Source organism: Seriola dumerili, unplaced genomic scaffold (genome assembly GCF_002260705.1).
Source record: "Seriola dumerili isolate Sdu_G_001 unplaced genomic scaffold, Sdu_1.0 BDQW01001731.1, whole genome shotgun sequence".
Taxonomy (NCBI): domain Eukaryota; kingdom Metazoa; phylum Chordata; class Actinopteri; order Carangiformes; family Carangidae; genus Seriola; species Seriola dumerili.
Window position 1 is genome coordinate 378,750 of NW_019175986.1, and position 17,327 is coordinate 396,076.

General features: G+C 41.1%; 1 protein-coding gene across 4 annotated transcripts; it reads right to left on the minus strand.

Annotated features, from left to right (window-relative positions):
• Positions 1-1,398: 1,398 nt before the first annotated feature.
• LOC111238893 (reticulon-2-like) lies at positions 1,399-15,368 on the minus strand. Of its 4 annotated transcripts, XM_022768610.1 has the most exons (10): positions 15,288-15,368; positions 14,244-14,297; positions 13,123-13,716; positions 11,810-12,043; positions 6,936-7,143; positions 6,039-6,177; positions 3,862-3,931; positions 3,711-3,757; positions 3,559-3,617; positions 1,399-2,169 (listed from the first exon to the last, which is right to left on the minus strand). In XM_022768610.1, the coding sequence occupies exons 1-10, from the start codon at positions 15,316-15,318 to the stop codon at positions 2,094-2,096; spliced, it is 1,512 nt and encodes a 503-aa protein (XP_022624331.1). In that variant the 5' UTR covers positions 15,319-15,368; the 3' UTR covers positions 1,399-2,093. The 4 variants fall into 4 exon arrangements, with proteins under 4 accessions (XP_022624331.1, XP_022624332.1, XP_022624333.1 ...); XM_022768611.1 differs by lacking the exons at positions 11,810-12,043; positions 13,123-13,716; positions 14,244-14,297; positions 15,288-15,368 and adding an exon at positions 10,122-10,161; XM_022768612.1 differs by lacking the exons at positions 11,810-12,043; positions 13,123-13,716; positions 14,244-14,297; positions 15,288-15,368 and adding an exon at positions 7,695-7,737.
• Positions 15,369-17,327: the final 1,959 nt, after the last annotated feature.

Genomic DNA, 17,327 nt, shown 5'->3' on the forward strand with positions numbered 1-17,327 from the left:
AGAGAATGGTAGAGTTTTTAATAATATTATTATAGGCAGTAATATATCTTATGATAAAACATATGTAAAAATATCTATCAGAAATTCACACTAGGCTTGTTTTAGCTTTTCAGTGTTTATTTTTCCAAGATTAAAACTCTAGTTATTTTCAAGAATACAAAATAATCAGTGTACTACTATCATGTATGTAATGACTGATTTTGATTGATTTTTAAATGAACTAAAAATTATGAACTAAATGAAATGAACTAAAACCCTGTTTCGATTTAATTTCATCTTTGATTCACACAGCAAATATAAAAACTTAAGCATGTATTAGTCTAGACTTAATGAGACAGTTCTAAAAGTGATGAGTTTGACTTGATTAACAGCAGTTTTGTTTAAATATAATTTGGCAAGACAGATCTCGAGGAATCAACTTTTTTGTATGTACCAAGCTGTGTGGGTAGATAAGAGAATTAGTGCCTTTAATTTCATTGCTATCTCCATTCACGCTGCTGAAGTTCCTCTTGGAAGAAAGACAAAGACAAAAAATTCAATTGTATTAGTACATAAAACTACTACAGGAGGCCAGTGTGCGTGCAACTACTGTAGGTCCAATACTAAGCAGCACATGATGTCACATGTTTGGATGTCATGGATCATGTCTGTTAACATAACAAGGCTTGCACTGCAGGACACAGGTAGATTACGCAATAATAAGGCATAGGAACAGACACATTTTGGTGAGAGCTTTAAAAGCAACCGCTAAAGGGAAATGTGTATCCTGAATAATTTTATTAATCCTAAAATGTACCTACTTACAATTCTGTATAAGATACCTTGTCATGGTACACATGTACTATCACACAAGTATTGTACACGTACAAAACACCATTCTCAGGAAGGCAATGGTCAGGTTGCTGTAAGGAGAGGTTGCTGTAAGCGGTTGTCAGGAGTTGTAAATACTGTGAATCAGATCATGCACTATAACCTGCAGTTTGAAAGGCACCTGCTGTATTTCACTCCCACATCCCTTCACAAGTTTCCTCCAAGGCCGAGATAAACACTTTAAGAGCTCGGAGAGGATCTCCATCTGAAGTGATGACACTTCTTCCCAATCAGAAAATTACTCAGCAACACCAACACCTCTGATGCTCCGTCAATAATGAGCCTCCTGTCATGTAACTTCAATCCATTTACGATACATCTCAAGTTTTGAACCTGTTGCAGAACTCACTTTTCTTTCTGCATATTAAGTTTCAACTTTCCATTTACATCAATGAATGAGGGAAAGTGAAGCAGTGTAAGCGATGAAGTAATGTGAGAAAACTTGACCAAAAGAAAACTCAAATCAATGATCATGTGAATGAAAGTGAATGTCTGTGTGGATGAGAAGAAACAGAAAATTTTGGAAAATAAAGAAGAAATGTGACTTTAATTGCTTGTAGGTAACATTTCAGCAAGCGGTATGTCAGGAATTACACGCACACAAACACACTCATACTTGCATACACACAGATAAACAGTCATGAGAATGAATATGCATTCAGAAAAGTACATGTGCTGACACATGCATTCTTATTTGCCAGTTTTATGCTGCCATGAATAATAATGTTTTTTTGTTTGTTTTTTTTTCTCCTGTAGTCTAAATCACTTTAGAAACTGACTTCCCTTTCTCTCAGGTGTGTAGCTGTCAGTGTGAGAACTTCCCGTTTCTGGTCTTAGTAGCTCATTTGGATTACAGCTCCATCTAAGACACTTTAACATTTTAAAAACAATGAATATTTCCAAAGACCGTCACACATGACGAGCTGTATCGCTGAGTCTTTCCATCTCCGACGTCAGCAGCAAGAGTCTCATCCAGGATTCACACACCTTGATTTCACCTTGATTATGTTTTAACCCAAACCCCGACCTCTAACCCCATAATTTAGATACAGTTAGAGAATAAAGTACCATGCGTAATCCTCATCATCGTCCGTTTAAGTAATATCCCTTCCCTTCCCCAGTCTCTGAAGCTCTGTTCTCTGGAGCACAGACGGCTGGGTAAGACATCTGAGTGACAGCCTGTAACTCTGGGAGCTTGTCTTTAAGTTCTTTTTCATCAGTGTTTACTGGACTTTTGGTTTGGCGCCGCCAGGGGTTGGGTCAGGAGGAGGGCCACCGCCCTGGGCAAGTCTTCGAAAGCTGGGGAAGATAAAAAGAGGAGGGTTTAGTGCTTAAGCAGATCATCAAATTTAGGGTTTGCCTCAGTACCCACACTGTTTCTTGAGCTCTTAAGTCCACATTAACGCACCACCAGACAGAAGGCAAGTGTGCCTGCAGAATGGGGAGAACAGGAAACATAATGCTAGCCCTGTAGTCACAAATATTTTAATCACATAAATTAGCTGAATTTGCTGTGCTATTTGGAGTGATTTTTAAGTGAAACCAGATACAAATAAACAATGAACATATTGGTCCTTTTGCATTTAGTGAAATAACAGTATCATTGTTAATATGATACAAGCCAGAGATAGCGGCTTTGCTGTCATTTTGCCAGAGGTTTGTTGACACATCTGTGGTTCTTTTCACCAGGTGGGAGATATCATCGCTGTCAGAAATCATATTAGGATGTTGGGATGTCTTCGAATTGACATAGAGTTACGAAGTGGGAGGAGCTATTTTGCTCCTGGTTCTGGAAATAAAGGTCCCAGTCATTTTTCCTGCAGACAACAGTCTGTGACTCACAATTGACTCACTTCTAAGGCATGGATCAGCATGAAACTCTCCTGGTTAAATCAGCAGCAAAAAAGATAAAGAACCCCATTGGAAAATATTTGAAGTCAAAGGTACAAGCCTGTGGACATAAAAACTGAGGTTGACATTAACTATGACACCAAAGGTGCATTTCAGCAAAAAAAACAAAAAAACAAAACAACCAGGCTTAAAATTTCATTACTGCTAATGGTGGGTGGAAGCACCTGAGGCAAATGTATTCTGATTTATTTAGAGCTAAGTGTATCTGAAAGTTCACCATTGTCTACTGCACAACATTATTCCAAGAGTTAGCAGTCTCTAAGCTGGTGTTTTGAATCAGCATGAATATTATTATGATGTCTAAACAGTACATAGTTAACCTCCACAGGTGTTTTTTGATCCGTCTTGTTTAGAATAAAATCGTAAATCTACACTGTAAAATTATTATTATTATGAACAATACTTTGAAGTATCTTCCTTCTCTAAAAACGTTAACAGACAGAAATCATTCACCATGATAACATGGTACATCTTATGCAGGTTATGGATCGCAACCCTCATCTATGATTTGTCCAGTGGTTCAAATGAATGAATGAACCGAAATGATATGGCAATATGTATAGTAGGTCTTCATGCTTTCAGATAACTTAAGTTTAATTGCTTTATGAATTGCATTACTTTGGCAGCTACTAGAAATAAGTCACACAAGTAGGCACTATAAGTGTGGGGATTCAGACAGATTCTTTGTATCAGTGGAGGGCTAAGCGTTTAAGTTGAAAAACAGCAGTGAGGCTGTGTTGATGACACTATTGTGTCAGAAGATGGCGCCATACTCACGTGTCCTTGACGTTGTCAATGTGGGCCTGGATTTTACCAATGAAGCTATCCACCTGCTCCTGTGACATAACAGAAATGGCCAAAAATATGTGTTCATAAATAGAGAAATGAAGGACCAGTTAAAGTAACAATATAAAGACTGAAGTCATTACCTGGCGTTGTCTGTAGAAAAGTGGCAGAGAAAAGAGAGCAATCAAACCTGGAGGAGAAAGAAGATGGAAAAGTAGGGTAGCTAACATGATAGCCACACAGTATGTTAACACATTCCAGATTTCCAGCAGGCAGCAGATATTTGTTTCTTACTGATGATGAGCAGAGTAAGGCCATTGCACAAGTCTCCCAGGTACGTCACAAGGTACATCAGGACCAGGAACTAAGACCAAGAAAAACAGAAAACAGCTGCAGACAGTTAGTTTGACTCCCATCAATGATCAGTGCAGATGCCAAGAAAAACCCTCCAGAACTACTCCATGTGCTTTTAATTTCATTCTTTCGGAAGCAGTAGATCATGCTGCAGTATTTCTTATTTCCCTGTATCATATTGTGGATATCTAATACAGCGCTCAATAAAAATTATCCATGCTGCCATCGCTTTCCTTTCGATGAAGAAATATGCTCCAAGTACATAACTCCCAATATAGGTTTGTGTTTCCCCTTATATCTCTCAGTGTCTCAGTCACTGTGTATGGGATCCAGTGATGCCCTGATATGGGACACCCCTGTCTCAGATGGAAAGAGACTCCAGTTTATCCCGGGCGGGTTCAGCCTACGGTGTCCTGTGTGTCATGTCACATACCGGCCAGGTCAGGGTTGAGACTCCGAGGTCCTGGGATTCAGCGGGCTCAGTCACCTCACACTAACTCATCATCTACTGTAAATGTGTGAACTCTGTCCGCTCACAAACTGCTGCTGTTCGTTACTGAAATGCCGTAAATATTTTAGGGATGAACTAAACTGATTCTTCTGCTCATATATAATGTGCAATGATTTATAAGGACATTTCAGCTGATATTGGTACAGATACAACATTTAGCATTTATTAGCATTAGGTTTGTGTATAATGTACTTACATTTAATGAATGCAGTATGCAGTTTTGCTATTGTTACGTAGCCAACGTTAGCATTAATAGCTGTTTACTTACCAGTCTTGGCAAGAGCATCAGCCATCATAGTGTTTACAAGACAAGACGTTATAATATGACCTCTGAGCAGTGCTACTTCTTCAGGGCAGACTGAACGTTACAGTGACTTGGTATTGGAAAGTGACGGGACAGTCCGACCAGGCTGGTTAGCATGCTAACTTCAGTCGAAGAAAAGTAGTGATACTAGAGGGTTGCTTTCCACCACTGAGAACAGCTCTTGGCGAGTTAAGGGATGAAGTTTGATGCTGAACTCGAAACGTTTCTTTTAGACTGGTAAGAAAACAGCTCTTAATACTAATGCTGGCTATGTAGCAATGGCAAAACTTACAAATAGCTCCTTTAATCAGATAGTCTTTGCATGTACGGTATTATAACATGTAAAATAAACTTAAACAACCCTTTGAATTTAAATATTCTCCACACAATTAAAAGCAACACAAAAAAATGCATGTATATTACGTGAACAAATATAGATTCTGTACATCATGTTCAGCGTTGTGGTAAGTCTCTTTTGTCTAAGTTTGTCAAGCTTGTGGTCAACATGTGGACATGAGGACCCACATATCATACTAATGCTATGATTAATGGCCTCCTCACTCTATAACCTGAACTACATCCCCTTTCTAATGCTTTTCAAAAACTGTTTAATCAATGTATCATCATAAGTTACTAGTACCTTATGAATTAGGTCGCAGGGAAATAACATTCAAACACTGTCTAACAAAGAATGTAAACAGGCTGTGGGAACAAAGAATGAACAGATAATGACATGTAATACTGTCACATTTACTTAGACTTGATGAATACTAACATAATGCTCTGGCTCTGGTAGTAAGGGAGGCAGATCCAGAGGCTGGATAAATAGCACAGATGAGAAGAGCGAAGCACACTGCCTTTTTATGCTAGTTAGTACCAATTCAAATTAATTTGGAATGATTTGTTTTTCCAAAGGGACTGATTGTTTTCCACATGATTACCAAAGATATGTCATTGGGACAGACAGTTACTGTCAGTAATATTGCCCTTATTTAGGAGCAGAGTCTTCAGCTCTGAGCTAGCATAATGAGAGAGACAGTTGGCATGGCGATACTGTCATATCCAGTGATGGAAGGAAGAACATGACAGAAGATGGAGCGAATAGAATGGAAGAATGCAGAGATGCAATGATGCACTGATGCTTGGGTTAATGAGGGGGAGATGTTCTGGACAGGGTGAAGCAAATATTTGAGAGATAATTTAGAGACTAAACAAGAGACTGAACAGCCTGCACTCACAAACACACACGTTCCTGCACACACAAATCAAGTAAAACTAACTTAGTTTGTTAGCTTAGCTCACCTTGAGAGAATCAAAAAGGTTTCCAACAAAAAAGAGACTCTTCAGAGTGTCAACAGCAGACAGAACCATGACGATGGCTTTCCGCATATAGAGGTCAGCCTGCTCTCCACTGAAACTGATGTCCAGGTCCAAGTATGACCTGAGACAAAATCAGACAATAAAAAGAGGACATGAGATGCAGAAAAAGGGAGGCTGAAAAACAGAAATGTGAGTTCTGCCTCTGTGTAGAATCAATTTTGTCATTCTTCCTTTACTGTTTACCGGATAGTGATGTAATCCTTCAAGCCCAAATATAAATCTGTCCCCTCCTTCAGTGTCCAAAGGTCAAAGGGCCTAAGCTTTTCAATTTGCTGGGTCACCACCAGGCTTTTACAATCAATTTAGTCTATGTGGCTGTCATTTCATACATAAGAAGGAGTATCACTGATCAATAATAAAGAGGGCACTTAAGTTTGCTATTTATTAATGAAAGCCCAGCAAAAAACTGCATGTTGCTTATTGCGCAAAGCCTTTTTTTTCAGTGACTTCACTGCCTGAACCTCAACATAACCCAAAATATGCTATGCAAATAGAAAACCACCAATTAATAACCATAAGTGCAGCTACTGCATATTTTATTATTGGTGAAATACAATAAAGAAATGTTGCATTTTGAAATGAACAAAGAAAATAGAACTTGGACTGAAAAGACTTTTGGCTGAATGAACTCAGACTGTTTTGGAAAAGATTTATGTACTGTGACTTAATGGGGTGAATCCAGCTCTATGTGATACGTAATTTTTCTCCTCTTTGTCTTGACCGCTCTCCCTGTTCCTTTTTTTAGAAAAGCTGGAACAAGAAAGGAAAAGACAACCACTTTACCACTGTCCTACACAAAATGCAGGCGCAGCAACTTACTTGAAGGGGTGCTGTCCATCGCCCCAGCTGAGGACGTAGAGGAGTTGGTAGTAGATGCGCACTGAGATGGTGAAGCACATGACAGCCAGGGAGACTGTGGAGACCACAGTGATGATGCTGAGCTGGAACAGGGACAGCAGGCCCACCACCAGCCCTGTTAGCACCATGCCTGTGCGCTCCGTGTCCTTCCAGTAGATCAGGTCCATCACTGGAAGACAAGGAAGGTGGAAGAAGAGAGGGTAAAAGAAACAAAAAGGTTTTAAGAAAAACAAGTGAGGGGTTGAATCTGAATTTGAATTATTGAAGTTTACTGTGAATGGATGAAAAACTGACATTGAACCAGGCTAGAGGCAGCATACGGACTGGATTGTTTACATACTGTAGGTACTGGATCAATCAACAAACTTGTCTTGATTACATGCATCCTTCCTGGTTTGAACAGACCAGCTACAGTAACATCACCCCTCAGCCCCCTCAGCTTTTGGCCGACCACAAGGTCTTTTCATTTTAAGGGGTAGTGCAGAAAGGAAGAGGGGAAGGAAGATAAAGTAGTTCTGACATAGTGATAGGAAGGGGAAAGGAGGCAAGAGAAGTGGTAGATGGAGATATGATTCAGGGAGGGATTTCCAGCCTCTAGCAGGAGAACACACACAGCAGCTACGAGGACACGTCAGGCTCCGGCCTGGGCTAAATTTAGCCCTCGGATGAAAGAGGGAAGCGAGCAGTCGAGGAGAATTTAAGTGCAGGCTTTCACAGCACCTGCTGACAGACGTCAGGCCTTCAGCAGCCCCTTTTCCGCACCCTGTTGGTTTCTCTCCCGGTCACCCAGCAACAGCTGCCGTGGAGACTGAGGCGTCCATAGAGTCATGCTTTACTGGAGTGGACAACTTCAGTATATATAATAGAATATAACTTTATCTAGCTGAATTCTTTCAAAAATGACATTCTTGTCAGTGTAAAAGCTTTATGAATGACCATGTCGCATTAGACAATGTGGACAAAACAGATCAAACTAAAGCACAGTCCATAGAGTAGTTAAAGCAGTGCTAAAGCTCTGTGTAATTACGGGTCCTGTTGTATGGCGCTGCACTTTCAGACAGGCATAGCCCTTTGTGCTTGTCATTCAGTGAAATGCTAAGCCTCAGCATTAGAATAAAGGGAAGCCTCTTTGAATAGAGTGCACTGACAGCAGGTGGGTTATTTATAAACATCACTGCACACAATTAATACCCATGATGCCCCTGGAACACACCTGTCCAATGGGTTTGTTTGTGGGACAGTGTTACTCAGCACAGGCGACTAATTTGATGAAATAATATTGTTGAAAGCACTTCACTTGAAGACAATGTCTATGTTAAACAAAGTACACATGGAAGACACTGCTATATTCAGGCACTGCACTGTATTATAGAACTACCCAAACTCTGCATTTATCCTTTACTCACCCAGTATTTTCTTAACACACTGGAGTGAAGCAACTATGCAGCATTACTGCAGGAGGCATGTACTGCATTTTTAATAATTATAGATCGCTGGGCATATTGTAAAGCCTGGAGTTCTTTATTTTAAAGGAATAGTTCAAGAGTTTTGGAAGCAGCTGGAAACAGCTAGCCTGGGTCTGTCCAGAGGTAACAAAATCCGGCTACCAGCACCAGCTTATTAGTTAACACACTGTATCTTGCTCTTTTAATCTGTACAAAACTGGTGGAAAAAAGACAATTTGTGATTTTAAGAGGGGTTACGTTCCTGACTATTTCTTGACTGGGCTTGACCGGTTTTCATATAGATTACACAAACATGATAACATGTTAATTAATGAGCTTTACGGGTGCCGGTCGGAGGATTTCATTACCTTCAGACAGAGCTAGGCTAGCTGTTTTCCCCTGTTTTCAGCCTTTATGCTAAGCTAAGCTAATTACCTTCTGGTGGTAGCTTCATACAGATTTCATAGTGGTTCATAGCTTCTCATCTAAGTTTTGGTAAGAAAATTAGTGTTTTGTTTTTCTTTCTTTCTGTAAACTCCATACAAGCTACCACATATGCACCATAACCTGGCTTTTTCTAAAGTTAACAAGCAGCTAAATTTGCAGTCTGCAGTGTGCATATCTTTCTGTAACACTTTTGCATTATGTGTAATAAATATTGCAGCCTTTAGGTTCCCTGAGGGTGGACTCATTTATTTCTATTTCGACCTATAACTGATTCTGTACTTAAATTAATACATTTCAAGTGGGCTTCATGTGCAGCTGTATCCATAGGTGCAAAGTAATAAATGACTCAGAAATTAGTGAGTAATAATTGCCATTTAATCAGGAGGCAATTACTACATCCACTGTTCACCACCTATAAATGGCTGGGATATAATATTAGGACATTCATTAATCTCTATACCAGAGTTTCAGGCTACAGATCCTCTGACTGAATTATATATTTTTTTAAAATGAGCCACACGGGAGCGACTGCATGGAAGAATCAATAATCCAATCAAGCAATTAACTAACCATCCAGTCAATTAACCAATAAGAACATAAATTACAAATCCATTTTAACATTAACGTTATTTGACCCAGGTCACGTCAGGTCAATCACGTGTCCAGGGTATCTGGTGGTACTGCAGACTGAAGGCTGCAGACTGAAATGTAAGAGAATCCAACTGGCAAAGTTATTACACGACCACAACAATAATCTGTTAATGACATACCACAAGATGACAGTTCAGATTCATTTGAATGGCTGGTGCTCATTTAAATGAAGGCAGCTGATATGGAGACTCCCCTGCTACATCTGAGCAGCTCATCAGTTAAAAGGCATACACACCTCTAAGCTGATGGAAGCTGCCATCTCCAGAGACTCTGCTTGTAAAATGATCAAAGAGAAGCAAGAAATCCGCTCAGTTCACACCTTCGGTACCCTGACAGCCTGGCCTTTTCTCCACCACACCAAAGTCACAAAGCTAAAGAGTCCACTACTAGAGTTTAGAAGTGGTTTACAGCCATTCACACTAGAATCTGTGGCTTTCCTCTGAGGATTTCCTCTTCCTTCTTTCTTCTCACCGAAATCAAACACAGCTCTTTGCAGTAGCTGACTGTCAGCTCACGACTGTAAGCAAATACCTAAACATCATCTACGTAGGTGTACACTGCTGTCTCAAATCATCCTCTTTTCACCTCAAGCCCAGGCTCTCACCTCTGCTGTCCATTTTGGTTGCCGTTCCAGTGTTTCCCCCTCGCGCCCTCTGTCACTCTCTCTGTCCCGCTGTGCTCCCCTTCGCCCCTCTGAGCTGTTTTTGGCCACCCCCTGCTCACTCAGCAGTCCAAAGGCCTGACAGCCCAAAATAATCTTGTTTGCAGCACCGCCCACCACTCTTCAAGACTCCAAGAGCTTCAAACATGATTCAAATGATTCACAGCAATCACACAAGAATCTCAAAATCGCTACATCTTCCTCCTTAAAGCACAAATCCACTGTGAAGCAGAATGAATTTATGAGATTCCTTTGAACTTAGAAAAGGTTCTTTAGAGTTGTGTTCATATATAGGTCTCATCCGACAACTGAAACAGGAGAACCAGGGTTTATTTTCTGTTATGTCACCCAGCCAAATCTTCTGGTGCCACCACTGACAATAAACAGATGAGTGACTTGAGTTTTTGCATCATTTGGTGCGATTTTCTAAGGACAAGGTTTCTTATTTCTTTGTAAAAACTCCAGAGAAGCTCTGTGTGCTTGGCAAAAAAGAAATATCCTGACAATCAGGCAAAATTGCAATTACATCTAACTGAATTATTCACTTATTTCAGTTGCTGCAAAATGGTAGCAGTGATTCAGAACTAGGCTAATAAAGTTCTTTTTATCTCTAGATGTGGACAAGACTTACTTTGTCTTTTTACCTAGACATTAAGAATCAGTATGTAGTTGCCTGCTGAAACATATGTATTTAGGTTATAGCACAAAAGTTCAATAAGTAGGGTTTGGTATCATTTCAAATTTTTGAGTGTGAGTTTCCACACAGATGGCAAAAGGTTTTTAAAAACCTTACTTGTTCTACAAAAGACTTTTTATATTATTATTATTTTTTTCATTTAACAAGAGCTGTAGCTGAACAAGGACTTCACCCAAACAAGATGTGTTATGCGTTGAGTCTGACCAGTTTTCAATACTCAGTGCAAGAGACGCATTTCAGTTGCCAAAAAAAGGTGAGGTTTGATACACAGCCCAAAAAACAAATAATAAAACCATAAAACAAAAAAAAAACCATGATGCTCCAATAGATGCATGTGTGCTATTTATTGAGGACACCCTAAACTCTGTCATCAACCTGACCACACATTTATCAACAGTCCGACACCCCCCCCCACATCAACTAAAATAAGTCTGAGCTCAACTCTGAGTGACAGTCCACTTAAAGTGCCATCAAGCTGGAAGACAAGATGTTATCTCTTGTTCTCTCTTTCTCCCTTCATCTGTGTCTCACTCACTCCTACTGTGCCAACAAAGTACCGCAAATCTGCATTTAAAGGAACTACACACAAATGCACACACATACACCTCCCAGTCTCTCTTTTTGTGTGTGTGGGTGTGTGTGTGTGTCAAACAGTAATACACTCTGATATCAGCAGTGATGCCGTGTGAGCCGAAAAAGTAAGCCAGCAATGCCCTCCCCGCAATTAGCCAATCATTCCTGAAATCCCGGGAGAGGGTTACTATGGAGACACAATGGACAGCCAGGACTTCCGGGGGGAGGAGAGAGAGAGGAGGGGTGTGTGTGTGTGTGTCTATCTTTGTCTGCCCGCTCTTGAAGGACCATGTGGAAATCTGATATTATAAAAGATCAGAGGTCAGAAGAATGAGGAAATGTAGAGATGATGGGGTTGTACCTGCTATGTGGGTGCATACTGTCGAGTCCTCTGATAGGTTAAGCGCTGAAAACCAGTGATCGCTGACCAGCTGTTCCTGAGAGTTTAAACCAATGGCAGCTGGCGACGAGGACGCTGGGCCTCTGGGTCGCACAGATGTGAGCAGCTTGACTGAGATGGTCTCCCTGGTGAGGGGAGACTCTGGCTCTGGGGTCGGTGGTGACGCCGCCGCCGCCACTGCTGCTGCTGCTGCTGCTGTTGCCGGGAAACAGAAGATGATGTCACTATCACGATGATATCAGCACTGACTTGTTGTACATGCTCAGCTTGAACTAAAACTGACAAAAGATCTCAAATTAGATGTTAAATTAAAAGTGTCTGGACTGCAATTTTTTTGTGGTCCCAGATTAAAGTCTAGACTTTCCTTATCTATCACTTATCTGTACTTTTTCTTACAGAACATGCTTACATATCTAAAGTTTCTACTTCATTCTAAAATCATTTCATTGAAAAGACTATAAATAAATGGTTTGGATTGTTCATCATTATCAAAATACAGCTGAAAATACACTTTGCATGGGTCAGATCTAAATGAATAAGCACGGACTGAAGAATAGGTGGGTGGTGAGTTTGTTGCATCTAAGATCATACTGTATCTCATCAGAAGACTTTCCTGTGCAGAAGAAAAAAAAGGAATTTTAATTTCATCTTTATACATATAAATATTTCTAAAAATCACGTCTTGTCTGTGATTTGTCATAATATTATAGTCCGTTTTGCCCAACACCAGCTAGTTCAAGAACTGGGAAAATATCTGATAATATAACACATAAATGTTTACTACATTCCATCACAGGAAAATGCCTCGAGTGGTTTTTCCAAATAGAGGCCCAATGACTTCTGGCCACCGCTCACTCCTGCCTCTGTGCCACATCACGTGACGATCTCCTCAAGGAGAGGTCTTCGTAAGTCAGACTATATAATCAGCTCTTGGCGTACCATGGGTTGATGCTCATGACTGCTGACATGGAGGAGGAATTACCAGTGCCAGGAAGACGGGCAAACGCGGGCACATTATTTGGCGAATCATCAGTCGGGAAGCATCCGCTGAAAATATACTGAGCCCAACCAGATGACTATCGGACTGATGGTTGATTTATTTGGAGAACTAATGAACTTCTGAACGTTAAAAACAGATGAGTGAAGGAAAGAGCTTTAAATCATCTACTTTACTAGGCAGCCTACTTGAAATTATGTGTCACTTGTTGAGAAGCTAAGACACCTAGGGGACAACAATCAAAAAGACAACCTCCTCATCTCCCTGTTTCTCTCACCCTGAAGTGTCTGTATGGGGCTCTGCTGCTGGGAAGACAGGGATGGAGAGGGAGGCTGGACAGTCTCAGTCGTACTGCTTTGAATCTCCTCTCTTTGGATTCCAGCATCTCTCCCTTGAGTTTCTGGGTCCAGATTTTGGGGAGAGGGCTGAATTGTAATAGTCTCAATTTGCCTGTGCTGCTCTCTTTCCATCGTTCCCGCCGCACTTGTTGTCGTGGCCTCCACCCTCTCCTGCTCACTCCTCTCCAAGGCTTCCTCTTCTTCCTCTCGACTGAGGAAGGCTTGAGGGTCCCAGTCTACATCGGGGGAGTCCAACAGTGTCTCCAAGGTGTCCGTGCGGACCAGAGGACTGCGAGTCCGGGAGCCGCCCCTGCGTCTGTCACGGAGGTGTCTTGAGGCTCCCACTGCCTCAGCCTCGGCGATGGCGATATAAGAGAAAGTCAGCTCGAAGGAGTTCTGTCGCGGCGTGCCCCAGATGGACGGGGATGAAGCCAGTCCCTCGTCATCATCTGGATCTCCGTCCCCACCCTCCTCGTCGTCAGACCACTCCCTGGCTGTTTGCAGCTCGTACATCTCGGACTCCTCGTTTCCGCCTGAATGGACACAAAAACAAGAAAAGTGGTCAACCCAACGCACGGAGAGACACACAGACACAAGACAGATAGAGACAGGGAGAGGACAGAGTAGAGAAAAATATAGAAAACTCTACACTCACTGGGCAGAGGAGCAATTTACAACATTTAGCAGTTCATTCAATTATAGAGACTGTGGCTAACACTGTGTGTATTAGTTCAGAGTTGTGCAAAGAGTGTGATTTTGTTTTTAATAAATAGATATGTCAGATGAAAGCACCAAAGTGTGTCATTTGATGTCGGGGAGAAAAAGGTGTGCAACATCTAAAGATGAAATCTTCTTTGATAAGTGTATAAACGTCTCTCCTTCCAAAATTCAACAGTAACAGCGCTTCTTTTCTAACCTGTGGCTCTTCACTGCCGGTATTAGAGGAGTTACATGACAGGGGTGTTGAGGTGAAATAATTTCAATGACATTTTCAAATGAAAGATGTGTCAGAATCAACAGGAATCTCTAGTATTATAAGCATTAAGTGTCTTCTTCCTACCATCGGTGCACGGAGGTGTTGAGTCTGGAGTGGACGCCACAGAGCCATATTCCTCTGGAAGAAAACAGTCAAAATCTTAGATAAAGCTACTCGTAAACACGCTGTAGCTAAAACAACAAAGTCAGAAATAAAAATGTGTTGTTGCTGCTTTTATATGCTGGAAACTCATTCCTTCCATCTCACATTCATCTTAATGGCATGCCTCTCGAAACATTCAAAGTATGTGTACTAAAGTCAAATGAGGAATAAGATAAAAGCACCAACAAGCACTGCAGTACCTTGTTATGAGTCATTTTTTCCCCCAAAGTTACAACAGCAGACTGTGCTACTGGTAGTAGACCTGATCAATAAATATATTATACCTCAATACAAAATAATATTACATACCACTAAACAGAAAAGTGTGTGTATATCAGTTATAGATCATAGGAACGTGACACTTTAAGTTAGCATACTGTAGGTCAGCGGATACAGACTCATCTCCTCACACAGCTAAACTGGCAGCAGTAAAGGCCTCCACTATATTAGATAGCCAGCATGACATTAGCTAATAAATCAACCCAGGCAGAGCAATGAATGCAGCATATTCTCCTCTGCTTGAACACATGCAATAGAAGAATGAGAACCGGAGAATATCAGGTGAATATTTTGACAAAAAGATAAAATAAAACACAGATATGAGAGCACAACAGAAGCTTTTAGGTCCAAATAACTTGTGTTCTTGTAATGCGTGCTGGGAAGAGCCGTCTCGTACACAGCCACATAAACATCTGCAAAATCAATGAGAGACAACAAACAAGGTCTGCTTCTGCACTGCATCCATCCATCCAGCCATGTGTTTATTAAAGGTAAGAGCAGGAGCGAGGAATGGAGAGTAGGCAGGAAGGGGAGGGAGGGAGGGGTGAGCTAACACATACGATGCTCACAGCAAGAAAAGATGATGAGCTGGAATATATATGTACGTCGATGGTATAGTGAGGCAAACCAATGCAGACCTCCCGCATGCAAACATGGATGGAAACAGCAGAAAAAGAGCAGACTCACGGCAGTGGGAGAATCCTAAAACCTGGCCCATACTCCATCAAGGCATCGCTGGGCCCATCCAGTCTGGAAGGCCCCCCCCCCTCCTCTGCTACTGGCACTCACGCCCTGTGGATACACATACTCTCTCTCTCTCTTGCTCCCTCCTCCTCCTCCCACTGTCTCTTGGTCGTCTGTTGGGCAGCTTCCTCCCTCTCCTGCCTTTCGCTCTGTCACTCAGCAGCCCCGCCCTGCCTCCCTCCACCATCCTCCCCTCTGCTCCCTCCTCTCTTCATCTCCTCTTGCATCAGTATGACTGCAGCGGCATAGTAGTGTGCGCTACAGCAAAGGAAGAGGAGCATGAGTGTGTCCCTGTGTCTGTCTGAGCCTGTTGTTATCTCCCATTCATAGTTAATCTTTGTCTGTGTGTCCCTCTCTCCCTCGTCATGTGATTTTTTCTCAGGATCTTATAGGCTGTAAGAGAGGGAGTAATAAGTCATTAATAATGTATAAGAGCATGAGCATATACTAAACATACACACAGAGGGATGCATTTGAGGATGGACAGGACAGACTAAAGCCCCAGACAGGCACATAGATTACCAGCATGTTTGCCAGCTTTACTGTGTTTTAGATTATAACACAAATACACATATAAGGAATATTTGCGTTTCACAAAGTGCAATCATAAAAACAAACCACACCAAAGTCTATAATCAACGCTGAAGTATAAATAATGTGCAGACTCAACTAAAAGCTTTTTTATAATGGGAAGTGAGACCTGTGGAACAGAGAAAAGTAGGGGGCAGTAGTGTGTAGCTGTAAAGCTGTAAATGAAAATGTTAGAATAGTGAGTTGAAGGAAAATGTGTATGCCCTCTTTCCTGTGCTTTATACATCACATTTTATACACAAAGGTAATTCAATACTATAAATAAAGTCTTAAAGATATTAATAAGAAAAACAGCATAAGACAATGTTATGCAAGACGATGTAATTTTTTGAAAGTAGGAACAAAAAATTCTCTTAAAAAAAAAAAAGTTGTTCATAATTCATTCATAATTGATTAATATGGACCTTTGCTCAGTTCAGTACACTCAGGAGTTCTGCTGCTAAAGCCTCAGTTGGTCTGGTATCACCATTAGCTTATGACTAATGTTAGCTAATGTCAGCAACCTTTAAAGAGTTATTGCTTTGTAAGTGACATTACTGAGTCACCGTACAGAAATAAAAAGATAAAATAAAAAGAGCAAGTGGAACAAAAGTGCAGTTTGTTTGATGGTGGATGTGAGTGGTGGGCAAATATAGCATCCTTTGGGTCACATTTAAAGGCTTGTGTAAATCCCAATAAATATGACTAATAATAATCCATGCCTACATATACAGTAGCTCTGTTTTCACCACCTGTTAAATGTTTCCTCCCCCAGTTAAAAGCATAAAAGGTCCTACCTTAATTCAAAGGTGGTCAGAGTTGCAGCAAGTGTTATTTTCTGTGGACATTTGTTCCAGTGTAGCGTAATAACTACCTTTGCTTCCACATGACTGGGAATGGCCAAAATGAAGCTGGAGAGCTGATGTACTGAGGTCATGAACCTTTGAGAAATCGCATCAACAACAAATCTGTCAAGTTGAGAGGAACGACTGTGTGTGTGCCTGGGTCTGATTTGTTAGGAAACCGATGGATTGCTTTATGGTATAAAACTCAAATGACACACACTGGTGATCGATAGTGTTTACAGACCTTAACCAAGGCTATTCATAGGAAACGTGGTCGTAATTTAGAGAAAAAACACTTCACTACCCACGTAAGACTCTACCAGTCAGCTAGATGACTGTTGATGCATGACATTTAATTTAACAACTCTACACCCTCGTTGAAAAGTGCTGCACGAATCACAATAAATCAACACAGTGACGTGGCGATGCACTTCCTGCGTCATCTTGTTTGCTGTGTGTGTGTGCCCTGACTTAACAGGATAAGTAAAGGTAAACAAACACGCTTCATCTGAAACATTTCCAGCAGAGACCAACATCAGCTTATAAAAGGTTTAGTCCTACTTATGGC

What these genes read in the sequence shown, in the direction of transcription:
- LOC111238893 (XM_022768610.1), bottom strand. Translation starts at nt 15,318, where the DNA reads ATGGGCCAGGTTTTAGGATTCTCCCACTGCC. An exon ending in TTTAGGATTCTCCCACTGCC is followed by an intron (nt 14,298 to 15,287) that starts GTGAGTCTGCTC and finishes GTTTTCTTCCAG; the next exon opens with AGGAATATGGCTCTGTGGCG. An exon ending in ACCTTTTTGATTCTCTCAAG is followed by an intron (nt 3,932 to 6,038) that starts GTGAGCTAAGCT and finishes TCTTGGTCTTAG; the next exon opens with TTCCTGGTCCTGATGTACCT.